At 49.1% G+C, this 14,279-nt stretch overlaps 1 protein-coding gene across 10 annotated transcripts in view; it reads right to left on the bottom strand.

Annotated features, from left to right (window-relative positions):
• DYSF (dysferlin) overlaps window positions 1-14,279 on the bottom strand; it is a 794,684-nt gene that overhangs the window by 331,219 nt on the left and 449,186 nt on the right. For all 10 annotated transcript variants that reach the window (XM_069205583.1, XM_069205587.1, XM_069205579.1 and 7 more), the window contains 4 exons: window positions 13,879-14,071; window positions 9,533-9,688; window positions 2,304-2,435; window positions 424-590 (listed from right to left, as the gene is read on the bottom strand). In XM_069205583.1, the coding sequence (XP_069061684.1) occupies window positions 424-590; window positions 2,304-2,435; window positions 9,533-9,688; window positions 13,879-14,071 (648 nt within the window). The remainder of the gene's footprint in view (window positions 1-423; window positions 591-2,303; window positions 2,436-9,532; window positions 9,689-13,878; window positions 14,072-14,279) is intronic.

The following is a 14,279-nucleotide window of genomic DNA, read 5'->3' as shown; positions in this document are numbered from 1 at the left end:
CATACAACAATGTCTAGTGGGATCTCAATGGAAGGAATTATTTTTAAGTCATTAGATTGCAACATCACAAAGAAAATATAACAGCAAAAAATTGGGATTCAAAAAATATAGTTCAACAACAATGAACATAAAAAATTTGAAAATTAAAAGCATCAATCATTGATTATAAATGTGCTCAGGCTAGAATGACCAGTGGATTCACATGAAGACACCCCACAGCCAACCCAGCCATGGAAGAGGCCAAGAGGGGGCAGTGCTTCTCCCAGGTTCACAGGCTCAGCTATCGTTTGCTGACCTTGCCAACAAAATATCTCCTCACTTCATCATGTAACCTTTCTGCGGAGCATAAGGCGCTATAATGGGAGAGTGCCGCTCTACACTCATTCAACGACAGGACAGGCCAATAATACATCATCTACTCACGTCTTCTCAGGGCTGATAACCCAGTCTCCGGCCCAGTTCCATCCGGTGGATGGGCGGAAGCTGTCCTTGGGAAGTTTAATCTTTCCAGTAACATCCGAATATTTGTGGTACGTCAAGCCTGTTGTCCCCCAATTTCCGACAAGTGCTAGCTTTGTCTGGTTTTCATACTAAACAATAAAAACATATGCACACTTAAAAAAAAGGAAGAGAACACAATTTTTGACAGCATTGCATGATATCAGGAAGTTTTGCTGCTAAGGCGTAATAAATTTGTATTACATTTGCAATTTGCACACTCAGGGGCATACATATGAGCGGTGTGCACTATGCTTGCACCACGAAACGTGGTACATGTGTGGTGCAAACCGCTAGGTCATGTTTTTTAAGCCAGCCCACATGGCTTTGAATGGCTTCATAAATACGGAGTAAGGCAAGGCAGCGCAAATCACGGTGTTGCCGTACTCTGCGCAAGGGAAGCGTTCCTTGGGCCCTGCGTGGGTGTTCCCACTTAACACTGGTGGTTTGTGGCACATTTCCAGATTTACCAAACCTGGTAAACCTGGGAATGCGCCAACAAAAACGCCTCCCCAGGAGGCGAGGAGAAGTATCTTTACTTCTCCTTGTTTTGTTCTCTTTCTATGTGTTGCATTCTGCAGCACCGCACACACACAAAGAGGAAAAAGCCTCCCAGGATGTTTGTTTGTGCAGGAAGGTCCCTTTCCTGCACAAAAAACCTGTATGCAACGCAAGCACCCTTGCACTATGGTACAAGGGTGCATGCATTGCCACTAGGCTGCCAAAAGGGTGCAGCGCAGGGAGACCGGACAGGATTGCGCCATATCGGATAAATACGGCGCATTCCTGTCCTTTCCCTGTGACGCAGGACAGCGCCGCAAGGTGATTTGCTGCGCTGCCTTGCTCCACAAAACCCATAAATATGGGCCCGGGTGCATTATTTGTGAGACGCTTGTCTTGCAAGTAATGCACCAGTGTGTTATTGAGCGCCCCCTGCAGGCATCATTCATTTGTGTGCAGTAATTCTCCCACTGCAGTCACCAGGTCTTCCCCTCCCACTTCAGCCAATCACCAGAGGTGAACAAAAATATGCAAGAAATACGATTAGTGTGTTATCCATGCACGTGAGTGCACTGCACAGCCACTCTAAAGCTTTGCCCTCTGATGACAACACCCAAAAATCACCGGTTCCTAATGTAGCGCCTGGATATCCTCGCGGGTGACAAGCAGTTCTCTACGCCAATAGGTAGAACGTACATAACATAATGAACACATAGCTCGCCTTTTTCATCAATCATGAAGTTACTTGTCAGGTAGCTCCTTAACACTTTGAGTACAAACTTGTTCAAGTCCTCACCACTGACGTCATTTAGGGGTCACCAGAGGTCGTAGGTTCGACCCCTGCCGTGTCCCTTGCAACCCCTGGACTCAGAGGTGGCAAAATCAGTATAAGGAAGACAGGGTCAACTCGTCCTTATGAACATTGGTTGGGGCTCCAGTTTCCTTGCTTTGTGGCAATTTTTATTACACTAATAGTGAATAATATTACATTTTATTACTCACTATTAGTGTGATAAAGAATGGAGTACAATTAGCTGGCATATCACCCTCCCTGGCAGCTGAGGTAATTAAAAAATGCTTTTAAGTATATGTTGGGTGCATGCATGCAGGTGAGACAGTGTGTGTACGTGTGAATGTGTGTATGTGTAAGTACGTGTGTTTGAGTGAAAGTAAAGGTCAAGTGGCGTGTGATGTCACTTCCGCTACCCCTGGCCTTTTGGCGACTTGACATTCACGGTCGCCACACAGCGCTTTACCGCATGCACGAGTCCATCTTTCATGGAACGGAATAATCCTGCACTCACCGTTTCAGCAAAGACCGAGAGTTTGCCCTCCGCGTACTGGTTAAACTCCTTCTGGTCCACGGAGAGCCCGAACCAGAGCTGGACTCGAACCTGGCCCGGCATCTTAGAGCCCGTGTTCCCTTTCTCCGGGTGCTGCAAGAAAGAAAGGAGCAAAGGGAAGTCCGTGCACCTTCGTGTGTGGATAGAGCCACTCGAATTATGTGTTTCAGAGAAGGGTCAAATTATGCGGCAGAGTTGAGTAAATTATGCGGCAAAAAAAGGCGAATTACGCAGCATTATGCAGCACATTTTGTGATAGTATTGCTTCATTAATTAGTCATCTGTAAACTTGTTAACACAGACTAGGTTTAGGGTGTACCAGTGTAAAACCCAAATACTGCAATAAGCAACAGAAAGGTGACCAGTCCAGCTTTTCAAAGGGCCATCCTCCGCGTAGCAATACGTGTCACTGCATTTTTAGTAACCTTTGAACAGTTTAAACTAGAAACATTTTTTTTTGTTAAAATATGCAGATTATGCGGCAGATGATGGATTATGTGGCAAATGTGGCAAATCCACAATTCTGTGAAAATCGAAGCGGACGCACAACCACATAATCCCAGTGTCAATCACAAATCCTCTATAGTGACTAATGCAGCACAAGTGTTCCAAACTGCTACGACTGTTTTTTCAGAGATTCTTCATCCCTCCCCCATGCGTCCTGTTTCTGAAAAGGTATTCCTCACACAGGAAAAGTGAATAAAAATACACCGTTATTTATACAGTGCTGCATACCACTAGTCTGCCCTTTCTGAGAGCTGTCCATACACAATTAAATAGTATGAATTTACCAATATAGGTCAAAAACGGGAATATCGATATAAACTTGCGATCTCTAAATCACTGAAGATGTCAGCAGTGAGAGTTAATTCGCTATTACTGAGGGCAAAATCAAAAGAAGCAATGCAGTATGTAAAAGAAATGTCATAGCACTGTACTGTAGACAGGGATTTATTCCTTTCTGTGACCTCCACTTTCACCCTAACTAGGAACTGCATCTGTGTAACAACTGGCAAAGGCCCACATTGGTACCCTGTAGCAGATTCTGCACAAACAACAAAAGATGAAACACTTCAGACCACCTTACCCCTCCTGCGCCCAGGGCACACCTGGTATTGCCCCTCCGGCATCCAGGGCACAGCTCATACTGGCATGAGAGATTATTTGCCCCTCCGGCATCCAGGGCACAACTGATACTGGCATGAGATATTATTTGCCCCTCCTGCATACAGGGCACCTGATACTAGCATAAGAGACTATTTGCCCCTCCTGCGCCCAGGGCACACCTGATACTGGCATGGGAGAATATTTAGCCCTGCTACACCAAGGGCACAGTTGATACTGGCATGGGAGATTATTTGCCCCTCCTGCACCCAGGGCACACCTGATACTGGCATGGGAGATTATTTAGCCCTTCTACACCAAGGGCACAGTTGATACTGGCATGGGAGATTATTTGCTCCTCCTGCATCTAGGGCACGCCTGATACTGGCATGGGAGATTATTTGCCCCTTCTGCACCCAGGGCACATCTGATACTGGCATGGGAGAATATGTTCCCCTCCTGCACCCAGGGCACACCTGATACTGACATGGGAAGTTACTTGCCACTCATGCATCCAGGGCATACTTTATACTGGCAAGGAAGGTTACTTGCCATTCATGCATCCAGGGCACACCTTATACTGACATGGGAGATTATTTGCCCCTCATGCACTGAGGGCACGCCTGATACTGGCATGAAAGATTATTTGCCCCTCCTGCACCCAGGGCACACCTGATACTGGCATGGAAGTTTATTTGCCCCTCCTGCACACAGGGCACCTGATACTGGCATAAGAAATTATTTGCCCCGCCTGCACCTAGAGCACATCTGATACTGGCATGGGAGATTATTTGCCCCTCCTGCACCAAGGGCACAGCTGATACCGGCATGGGAGATTATTTGCCCCTCCTGCACCCAGGGCACACCTGATACTGGCATGGGGGATTATTTGCCCCTCCTGCATCCAGGGCACAGCTCATACTTGCATGAGAGATTATTTGCCCCTCCTGCACCCAGGGCACACCTGATACTGGCATGGGAGAATATTTTCCCCACCTGCATCCAGGGCACAGCTGATACTGGCATGGGAGGTTATTTGCCCCTCATGCTTCCAGAGCACACCTGATACTGGCATGGGAGATCATTTGCCCCTCCTGTATTGAGGGCACGCCTGATACTAGCATGGAAGATTATTTGCCCCTCCTGCACACAGGGCATACCTGATACTGGCATGGGAGTTTATTTGCCCCTCCTGCATACAGGGCACCTGATACTAGCATAAGAGATTATTGGCCCCTCCTGCACCTAGAGCACACCTGATACTGGCATGGGAGATTATTTGTCCCTCCTGCATCCAGGGCACAGCTCATACTGGCATGGGATATTATTTGCCCCTCCTGCACCTAGGGCACATCTGTTACTGGCATGGGAGATTATTTGCCCCTCCTGCACCCAGGGCACACCTGATACTGGCATGGGAGGTTACTTGCCCATCATGAATCCAGGGCACACCTGATACTGGCATGGGAGATTATTTGCCCCTCATGCATCCAGGGCACACTTTATACTGGTATGGGAGCTTATTACTCCCTCCTGCATTGAGGGCACAGCTGATACTGGCATGGAAGATTATTTGCCCCTCCTGCACCCAGCGCACACCTGATACTGGCATGGGAGTTTATTTGCCCCTCCTGCATACAGGGCACCTGATACTAGTATAAGAGATTATTTGCCCCTCCTGCACCTACAGCACACCTGATACTGGCATGGGAGATTATTTGCCCCTCCTGCATCCAGGGCACAGCTCATACTGGCATGGGAGATTATTTGCCCCTCATGCATCCAGGGCACACCTGATACTGGCATGAGAGATTATTTGCCCCTCCTGCAGGCAGGGCACATCTGATACTGGCATGGGAGATTATTTGCCACTCCTGCACCCAGGGCAAACCTGATACTGGCATGGGAGATTATTTGCCTCCCCCTGCATCCAGGGCACACCTGATACTGCCATGGGAGGTTACTTGCCCCACATGAATCCAGGGCACACCTGATACTGGCATGGGAAGTTACTTGCCTCTCATGCATCCAGGGCACACTTTATACTGGCATAGGAGATTATTTGCCCCTCCTGCACTCAGGGCAGTTCTGATACTGTCATGGGAGTTTATTTGCCCCTCCTGCATACAGGGCGCTTGATACTAGCATAAGAGATTATTTTCCCCTCATGCATCCAGGGCACACCTGATACTGGCATGGGAGATTATTTGCCCCTCCTGCATTCAGGGCACATCTCATCCTGGCATGAGAGATTAGTTGCCCCTCCTGCACCCAGGGCACAGCTGATACTGGCATGTGAGATTATTTGCCCCTCCTGCATTCAGGCCACATCTGATACTGGCAAAAGAGATTATTTGCCCCTCCTGCACCCAGAGCACACCTGATACTGGCATGGGAGAATATTTGCCCCTCCTGCACCCAGGGCACAACTGATACTGGCATCGGAGGTTACTTGCCCCTCGTGCATCCAGGGCACACCTGATACGGGCATGAGAGATTATTTGCCCCTCCTGTATTTAGAGTATGCCTGATACTGGCATGGAATATTATTTGCCAATCCTGCACCTAGGGCACACCTGATACTGGCATGGGAGAATATTTGCCCCTCCTGCATACAGGGCACCTGATACTGGCACCAGAGATTATTTTCCCCTTCTGCTCCTAGGGCACACCAGATACTGGCATGGAGATTATTTGCCCCGCCTGCATCCAGGGCACAGCCCATACTGGTATGACAGATTATTTGCCCCTCCTGCACCAAGGGCACAGCTGATACTGGCATGGAAGATTATTTGCCCCTTCTACATCCAGGGCACACCTGATACTGGCATGAGAGATTATTTGCCCCCCCTGCACCTAGGGTACATCTGATAGTGGCATGGGAGATGATGTGCCCCCTCCTGCACCCAAGGTACACCTGATACTGGAATGGGAGGTTACTTGCCCCTCATGCATCCAGGGCACACCTGTTACTGGCATGAGAGACTATTTGCCCCTCATGCATCCAGGGCACACTTGATACTGTCATGAGATATTATTTGCCCCTCCTGAATTCAGGGCACCTGATACTGGCACAAGAGATTATTTGCCCCTTCTGCACCTAGGGCACACCAGATACTGGCATGGGAGATTATTTGCCCCTCCAGCATCCAGGGCACAGCCCATACTGGCATGAGAGATCATTTGCCCCTCCTGCACCAAGGGCACAGCTGATACTGACATGGAACATTATTTGCACCTCCTGCATCCAGGGCACACCTGATACTGGCATGAGCGATTATCTGCCCTCCTGCACCAAGGGCGCATCTGATACTGGCATGGGAGATTATTTGCCCCCTCCTTCACCCAGTGCATACCGGATACTGGCATGAGAGGTTGCTTTCCCCTCATGCATCCAGGGCACACTTGGTACTGGCATCAGAGACTATTTGCCTCTCCTGCACCGATGGCATACCTGATACTGGCATGGGAGGGTACTTGCCCCTCATGCATCCAGGGAAGACCTGATACTGGCATGAGAGACTATTTGCCCCTCATGCATCCAGGGCCCATCTGATACTGGCATGAGAGACTATTTGCCTCTCCTGCACTGACGGCACACCTGAGGCTGGCATTGGAGAGTATTTGCCCCTTCTACATCCAGGAAGCACCTGATACTGGCATGGGAGATTATTTGCCCCTCGTGCACCCAGGGCACACCCGATACTGGCATGGGAGATTACTTGCCTTTCCTGCATTCAGGGCACACCTTATACTGTCATGGGAGATTATTTGCCCCTCCTGTATCCAGGGCACGCCTGATACTGGCATGAGAGATTATTTGCCCCTCCTGTATCCAGGGCACGCCTGATACTGGCATGAGAGATTATTTGCCCCTCCTGCTCAATCTTCTTCGTCCTTTTTCTGTGTGCTTCTGGGAGATGCTTCAACAGTTGGTCTACCACTTCCAGTCACTGTCTGTCACCCAGAAAGTGGTGGCATTATGTGTTATACTCTACTTTACAACACTCTACACCACTGCTCGCCAGGCCACTCTTTTCTACCGTGCACCAGTGTACTCTACTGCATTACTCTCTACACCACTCTACTCTACACCATTGCACTCTATGTCAAAACAGTCTACACCACACCAATGCACTCTACGATACTCTATTCTACAAGACTGCACTCTCCGCCACTGAACTTTCCACGGCTCTACTCTGAATCACCCTGCACTCTATACCACTGCACTCTACTCCACCCTGCATCACTCAACTCTACGCCACTCTACTCTGCATCACTCAACTCTATGCCACTCTTCTCTACACCTCTGCAAATTACCCAAAACCATTCCACTAAACCCTGCACTACTCCAATCTATACTAGTTCACTCCACTCTGAAACGATGTACTCTACGCCTCTGCACTCTGCGCCACTGCAATCTATGCAAATCTACTCTGTACTTTATGCCACTTTACTGTATACCACTGTACTCCACTCTATGACGGTCCACTCTACAACACTACCCTCCATGATACTCCACTCTATGGTGCTCTATTCTATCAAACTTTACTCCATTCTATGCTACTCCACTCTATGCCACTCTATGACAGTACTCCACTCTACAACGTTCTTCACAAGTCTCTGTGCACCACTCCATGCCACTTTACTGTATTCTATTCTATGACACACTACTCCACTCCTCCACTCAGCACCACCATACTCCACTCTATGCCACTCCCCGACACTCTACAATACTCTACTCCACTACGACATTCCACTTTACTACACCATTCCACTCTATGCCGCTCAACTGTATGACAATCTACTCTGCTCTACGCCACTCTACCTTACAACACTCTTCTCTACTCAATGCATCACCCTCTATGCCACTCCACTTGCTCTACACCATTTCACTGTGCAACACTCTATGCCACTCAACTCAATAACACTCTTACGCTCTATGGCACTCTATCACATCCACAGCGCTCCACAACACTGTGCCACTCCATGCCATTGAATTCTATGCCGCTCCATGGCTGCCCATGTCACTCTACACCACTCCATGCCACTCTATGCCACTCCATAACAATCCACTCTGCTCCACTTGACGGCACTCCACGCCACTCCGTAACACTCCACTCTACTCCAGTTTACGGCACTCCACTCCACTCCATAACACTCCACTCTACAACACTCCACGCCACACCATAACACTCCACTCTACTCCACTCTACGTCACTCCACGCCATGCCATAACACTCCACTCTACTCCACTTTATGGCACTCCACGCCACTCCATAACACTCCACTCTACTCTACGTCACTCCACGCCATAACACTCCACTTTTCTCCACTTCACGGCACTCCATGGCACTCTCCATGCCATAACATTTAGCCTTGCTGAACTGATGAACAACATGCCTACAACATATTGGCAAAGCCAATAGCTCTTGGATAGGTGAGACGTATTAGCTATGCTAATGCTTGTTAAAGAGAAGGAGACCTCTTTGGGAAGTCAGGCTGTCTGTGCTGACAATAATGTGTGTTACAGAAAGGTGTGCTACATAACAATGCCAACAGGCACCTGAAGTAATAAGCCACAAAGGAACATATAACAATCTGGGCACACCTCCCAGGACCGGTCTTCGTTAACAGAGCATCGGTTTAGGGGTGTCCAGCCAGGATCTTGAGGCTTGAAGCGGTTGGACAACAGAAAATGAGTAAAAGCTTGACCCTTCATTCTACCAGTGCGGCACAGAAAAGACATGGCAAGCACTAATAATTGTAAATATACAAGTCTCTAGACACAAGTTTACATTTTTGAGGTTGAGGCGTCAATCAAAGCTATTCTTCCCAGCATGCAGCAAACCCTACAGATATGCACAGAGCTTAGGAACAACCCTTTCAAGAAAGAAAAGTAATATAAATGTCTTTCTAATGCATAGTTATTAAACAGAAAAACACCACTGCTTGAGGCCCATAAACCGCTCCATGTGCTCATATTTCACAATCTCCCTTGCCTGGATCCTGTTTGCTACCAGTTTCCCACGTGCCTGATCTGCTCTCCATAAGTATGTTTAGGTTGAAAAGCCCCAAAGACCTACTTTTAGGAATATCGTTTGAAGCTTCCCGCACTTCTTGCCGCAGCAGCTGGCACCGTTCCTGGAGAAGAGGAGCTCATGGGCTGGCAGCCGGTAGTAAGCCACACGCTTGTCCCCTTGCAACATCCAGATCACTATGTCTGGCAGGCTGTTCTGTGGCTGCAGAGAGGGGAGACCAAAACATTAGGGCCAGGAACCAGCGTGCAGCTCACAAAACACGTCTCACATGAAAGGCATCATCAAAAAGGAGAAGCCACACCAGGGGGAAGACGTTGGAAATGAACCCCCAGATTGCTCCATTCCTGGCTGCACACCGCACTCTTGCTGTGTTGTGGGAGGATGGAAAAGCCATCAAGAGCTGTGGCTCCAGGTCCCCTCTGCTCAGAAGGACAACACCCCCCAGCCCCAGTACTTTTCAGGCATAGTTGAGGTTTTGGGCCTGGACTCGGATTCCTCCTGCATTATGTCAAATATTTATGTGCTCATCAGATACTAAGGGAACCCGCTGCATTCCACTCACATGTGACCTCATCCAAAGGCTGTAAAATCCTGAGGGCACAGAGGCTGGGTGGTAACACTTGGAGCTAGTTGTGGTCACAGAGCAGATGAGGATGGGCAGTAACAGTATGAGCGAGTTGTCAGCACAGAGGGTGGGTAGTGAGGATGTGCAGTAATGCTGTGAGCTAGTTGTGGGCAGTAACGATGGGCAGTAACAGTAGTGTGAGCTAGTTGTGGGCACAGAGCAGATGAGGATGGGCAGTAACAGTATGAGCTAATGTGGGCACAGAGGATGGGCAGTAACAGCATGAGCTTGTTGTGGGTACAGAGGATGGGCTGTGACAATAACAGCTAGTCGTGGACACAGAGGATGGGCAGTAACAGTATGAGCTAGTTGTGGGCACAGAGGACAGGCAGTAATATTACGAGCTAGTTGTGGGCACAGAGGATGGGCAAGAACAGTATGAGCTAGTTTTAGGCACAGTGGATGGGCAGTAACGGTATGAGCTAGTTGTGGGCACAGAGGGTGGGCAAGAACAGTATGAGCTAGTTTCAGGCACAGAAGATATGTAGTTTTTGCCGGAGTCGTTGTGGGCACAGAGGATGGGCAGTAAAAGTATGAGCTAGTTATGGGCACAGAGGATGGGCAGTAATACTACGAGCTAGTTTTAGGCACAGAGGATGGGCAGTAACAGTATGAGCTAGTTGTGGGCAGAGGGTGGGTAAGAACAGTGTGAGCTAGTTGCAGGCACAGAAGATAAGCAGTAATTGCCTGGGCTAGTTTTGGGCACATAGGATGGGCAGTAACAGTACGAGCTAGTTGTGGGCACAGAAGGTGGGATTTGAGAGTATGAGCTAGTTGTGGGCACAGAGGATGGGCAGTAATACTACGAGCTAGTTGTGGGCACTGAGGATGGGCAAGAACAGCATGAGTTAGTTGTAGGCACAGAGGATGGGCAGTAACAGTATGAGCTAGTTGGGGACACAGAGGGAGGGCAAGAACAGTATGAGCTAGTTGCAGGCACAGAAGATAGACAGTAATTGCCCGAGCTAGTTGTGGGCACAGAGAACAGGCAGTCACAGTGTGAGCTGTTTATGGGCACAGAGGAAAAGTATGAGCTAATTGTGGACACAGAGGATGGGCTGTGACAGTATGAGCTAGTTGAGTTGTGGGCACAGAGGATGGGCAGTAACAGTGCGGACTAGTTGTGGGCACAGAGGATGGGCAGTAGCAGTATGAGTTAGTTGTGGGCATAGTGGATGGGCAGTAACAGTATAAGACAGTTGTAGGCACAGAGGATGGGCAGTAAAAGTATGAACTAGTTGTGGGCACAGAGGATGGACAGTAACAGTATGAGCTAGTTGTAGGCACAGAGGACGGGTAGTATCAATATGAAGTAGTTGTGGGTACAGAGGATGGGCAGTAACAGTATAAGCTACTTGTGGGCACAGTGGATAGGCAGTAACAGTATTAGCTAGTTTCAGGCACAGAAGATGGGCAGTATTTGCCTGAGCAAGTTGTGGGCAGTGAGGATGGGCAGTAACAGTACAAGCTAGTTTTAGGCACAGAGGATGGGCAGTAACAGTATGAGCCAGTTGTGGGCACAGAGGAAGGGCTGTGACAGAGCAAACTAGTTGTGGGCACAGAGGATGGGCAGTAGCAGTGGGAGGTGGTTTCAGGCACTGAGGATGGGCAGTGACAATATGAGCGAGGTGTAGGCCCAGTGGATGGGCAGTAACAGTATAAGCTAGTTGGGGGCACAGAGGATGGGTAGTAACAATATAAGGTAGTTGTAGGCACAGAGGATGGGCATTAACAGTATAAGCTAGTTGTGGGCACAGAGGATGGGGAGTAGCAGCCTGTGCTAGTTGTGGGCACAGAGGATGGACAGTAACAGTATGAGCTAGTTGTGGGCACAGAGGATGGGGAGTAGCAGCCTGTGCTAGTTGTGGGCACAGAGGATGGGCAGTAGTAGTATGAGCTAGTTGTGGGGATAGGGGTTGGGCAAGAACAGCATAAGCTAGTTGCAGGCACAGAGGATGGGCAGTATTTGCCCAAGCTAGTTGTGGGTACAGAGGATGGGCAGTAACAGTATGAGCTAATTGGGGGCATAGAGGATGGGAAATACCAGTATGAGCTATTTGTGTGAAAAGAGGATGGGCAAGAACAGTATGTGCTAGCTGTGAGCACAGAGGATGGGCAGTAACAGTATGAAATAGTTGCGGACACAGAGATGGGCACAATCAGTCAAAGAAAAGTAGAAAAAGTTTCTTTAATTTTCCTACTTTGTTTTGGCTGACTGGGCTTCCCTTCACCAAAACTAACGGCAGGAGGTCAGACCGCCGTCTATGACTAGGCAGCTGCTAGGGAAGACATCACTATGCATGGGGGAGAGGGTGCTAGGTCATACTCATCTCACTCGATGTCACCTCCCGTGGGCCTCTGCTGAAGAGAGATCTCCTTGCGTGTGCTGGAGGGTGCTAGGGCATACTCATCTCACTCAATGTCACCTCCTATGGGCCTCTGCTGAAGAGGGATCACGTTGGGTGTGCTGGAGGGCGCTCGCTTGTACTCGTCTCACCCTATGTCACCTCCAATGGGCCTCTGCTGATGAGAGATCTCCTTGTGTGTGCTGGAGGGCGCTCACTTGTACTCGTCTCACCCTATGTCACCTCCAATGGGCCTCTGCTGATGAGAGATCTCCTTGTGTGTGCTGGAGGGCGCTCGCTTGTACTCGTCTCACCCTATGTCACCTCCTATGGGCCTCTGCTGATGAGAGATCTCCTTGTGTGTGCTGGAGGGCGCTCGCTTGCACTCGTCTCACCCTATGTCACCTCCTATGGGCCTCTGCTGATGAGAGATCTCCTTGTGTGTGCTGGAGGGCGCTCGCTTGCACTCGTCTCACCCTATGTCACCTCCTATGGGCCTCTGCTGAAGAGAGATCTCCTTGTGTGTGCTGGAGGGCGCTCGCTTGCACTCGTCTCACCCTATGTCACCTCCTATGGGCCTCTGCTGAAGAGAGATCTCCTTGTGTGTGCTGGAGGGCGCTCGCTTGCACTCGTCTCACCCTATGTCACCTCCTATGGGCCTCTGCTGATGAGAGATCTCCTTGTGTGTGCTGGAGGGCGCTCGCTTGTACTCGTCTCACTCAATGTCACCTCCTATGGGCCACTGCTGGCAAGTACTTACCTTGTATAGTCTGGAAGGTGCTAGGTCACACCTGTCTTACTGGATGTTGCTCCCTAGGGACATCTGCTAGAAACAAATCTCCTTGTATATACTGGAGGGTGATAGAATATCCTTGTCTCATACTATGTCACTCTCTAGTGGCCTGTGCTGAAAAGACATTTATTTGTACGGACTGCGGAGTGATGGGTTATACTTTTGCCCTGCTATGCCGCTCTCCATGGGCCTCTGCGTGTAGTGCCTGGAGGATATACACACCTCATTCTATGTCCACTATATTTGTCTCTGCTAGAAAGATATCTCCTTGTACAGACCGGTGACCGGTGCCCGGTCTGTACAAGAACTAGTGGTCCCGCGATGTCGTTCTCTGATGGTCTCTGCTGGTATGACATCAAATTCAAAGTGCAAAGGGTGTATCGTATCTAAACAGCCTGAGAGAGTGTAAGTGCCTGATTTAGGGTTTGACGGACCGATTACTACATCCCAAACATGACAGATATCCCGTCCGCCATATTATGATTCCCATGGGATATAATGGGATCATGTTTGGGATGGAGAAACCCCCTCTGACAAACTCAAAATCAGGTCAGAAGTCATCTACTTATACTATCTGAAACTCATAGTTTAAGGAGAGTGGTCCTGCAGAGACAAGAGATCCCTTTACCTCCTCGGCCAGAGCCTTCAACCGCAAGACCCAGTCGTCGGCCATGTCCAGCACCGCCTGCAGGTCGGAATCTTCATTCTTCAGCTTCCACGCGGCCTCCACGATCTGGTTCAGATTGATCCGGCGGTAGCGGTAGATGTAATGGTCCAGGTGCGTAGTATTCGGGATCTCCAGGACATCCGGCAGTGACTCACTGTTCAAGAGAGGACAAAGAAAAATCACTATGGATCAACCAGCCTAGGATAAGGACTTTTCTTTTCAAGAGGTATGTCACTGGTGGTGTGGCCATATGTTTGCTTTTTTATGTTATGGTGTGCTATGCCAAACCATACTGTGTTATTTAATGTTGCAGAAAGTGACATTATTCAACAATATGCTATGTTATGGTACAGCACACAACA

This window comes from Pleurodeles waltl, chromosome 1_2, assembly GCF_031143425.1.
Source record: "Pleurodeles waltl isolate 20211129_DDA chromosome 1_2, aPleWal1.hap1.20221129, whole genome shotgun sequence".
Taxonomy (NCBI): Eukaryota; Metazoa; Chordata; class Amphibia; order Caudata; family Salamandridae; genus Pleurodeles; species Pleurodeles waltl.
The sequence above is the reverse complement of the archived record's forward strand: the minus strand, read 5'-3'. Positions and strand labels throughout refer to the sequence as shown.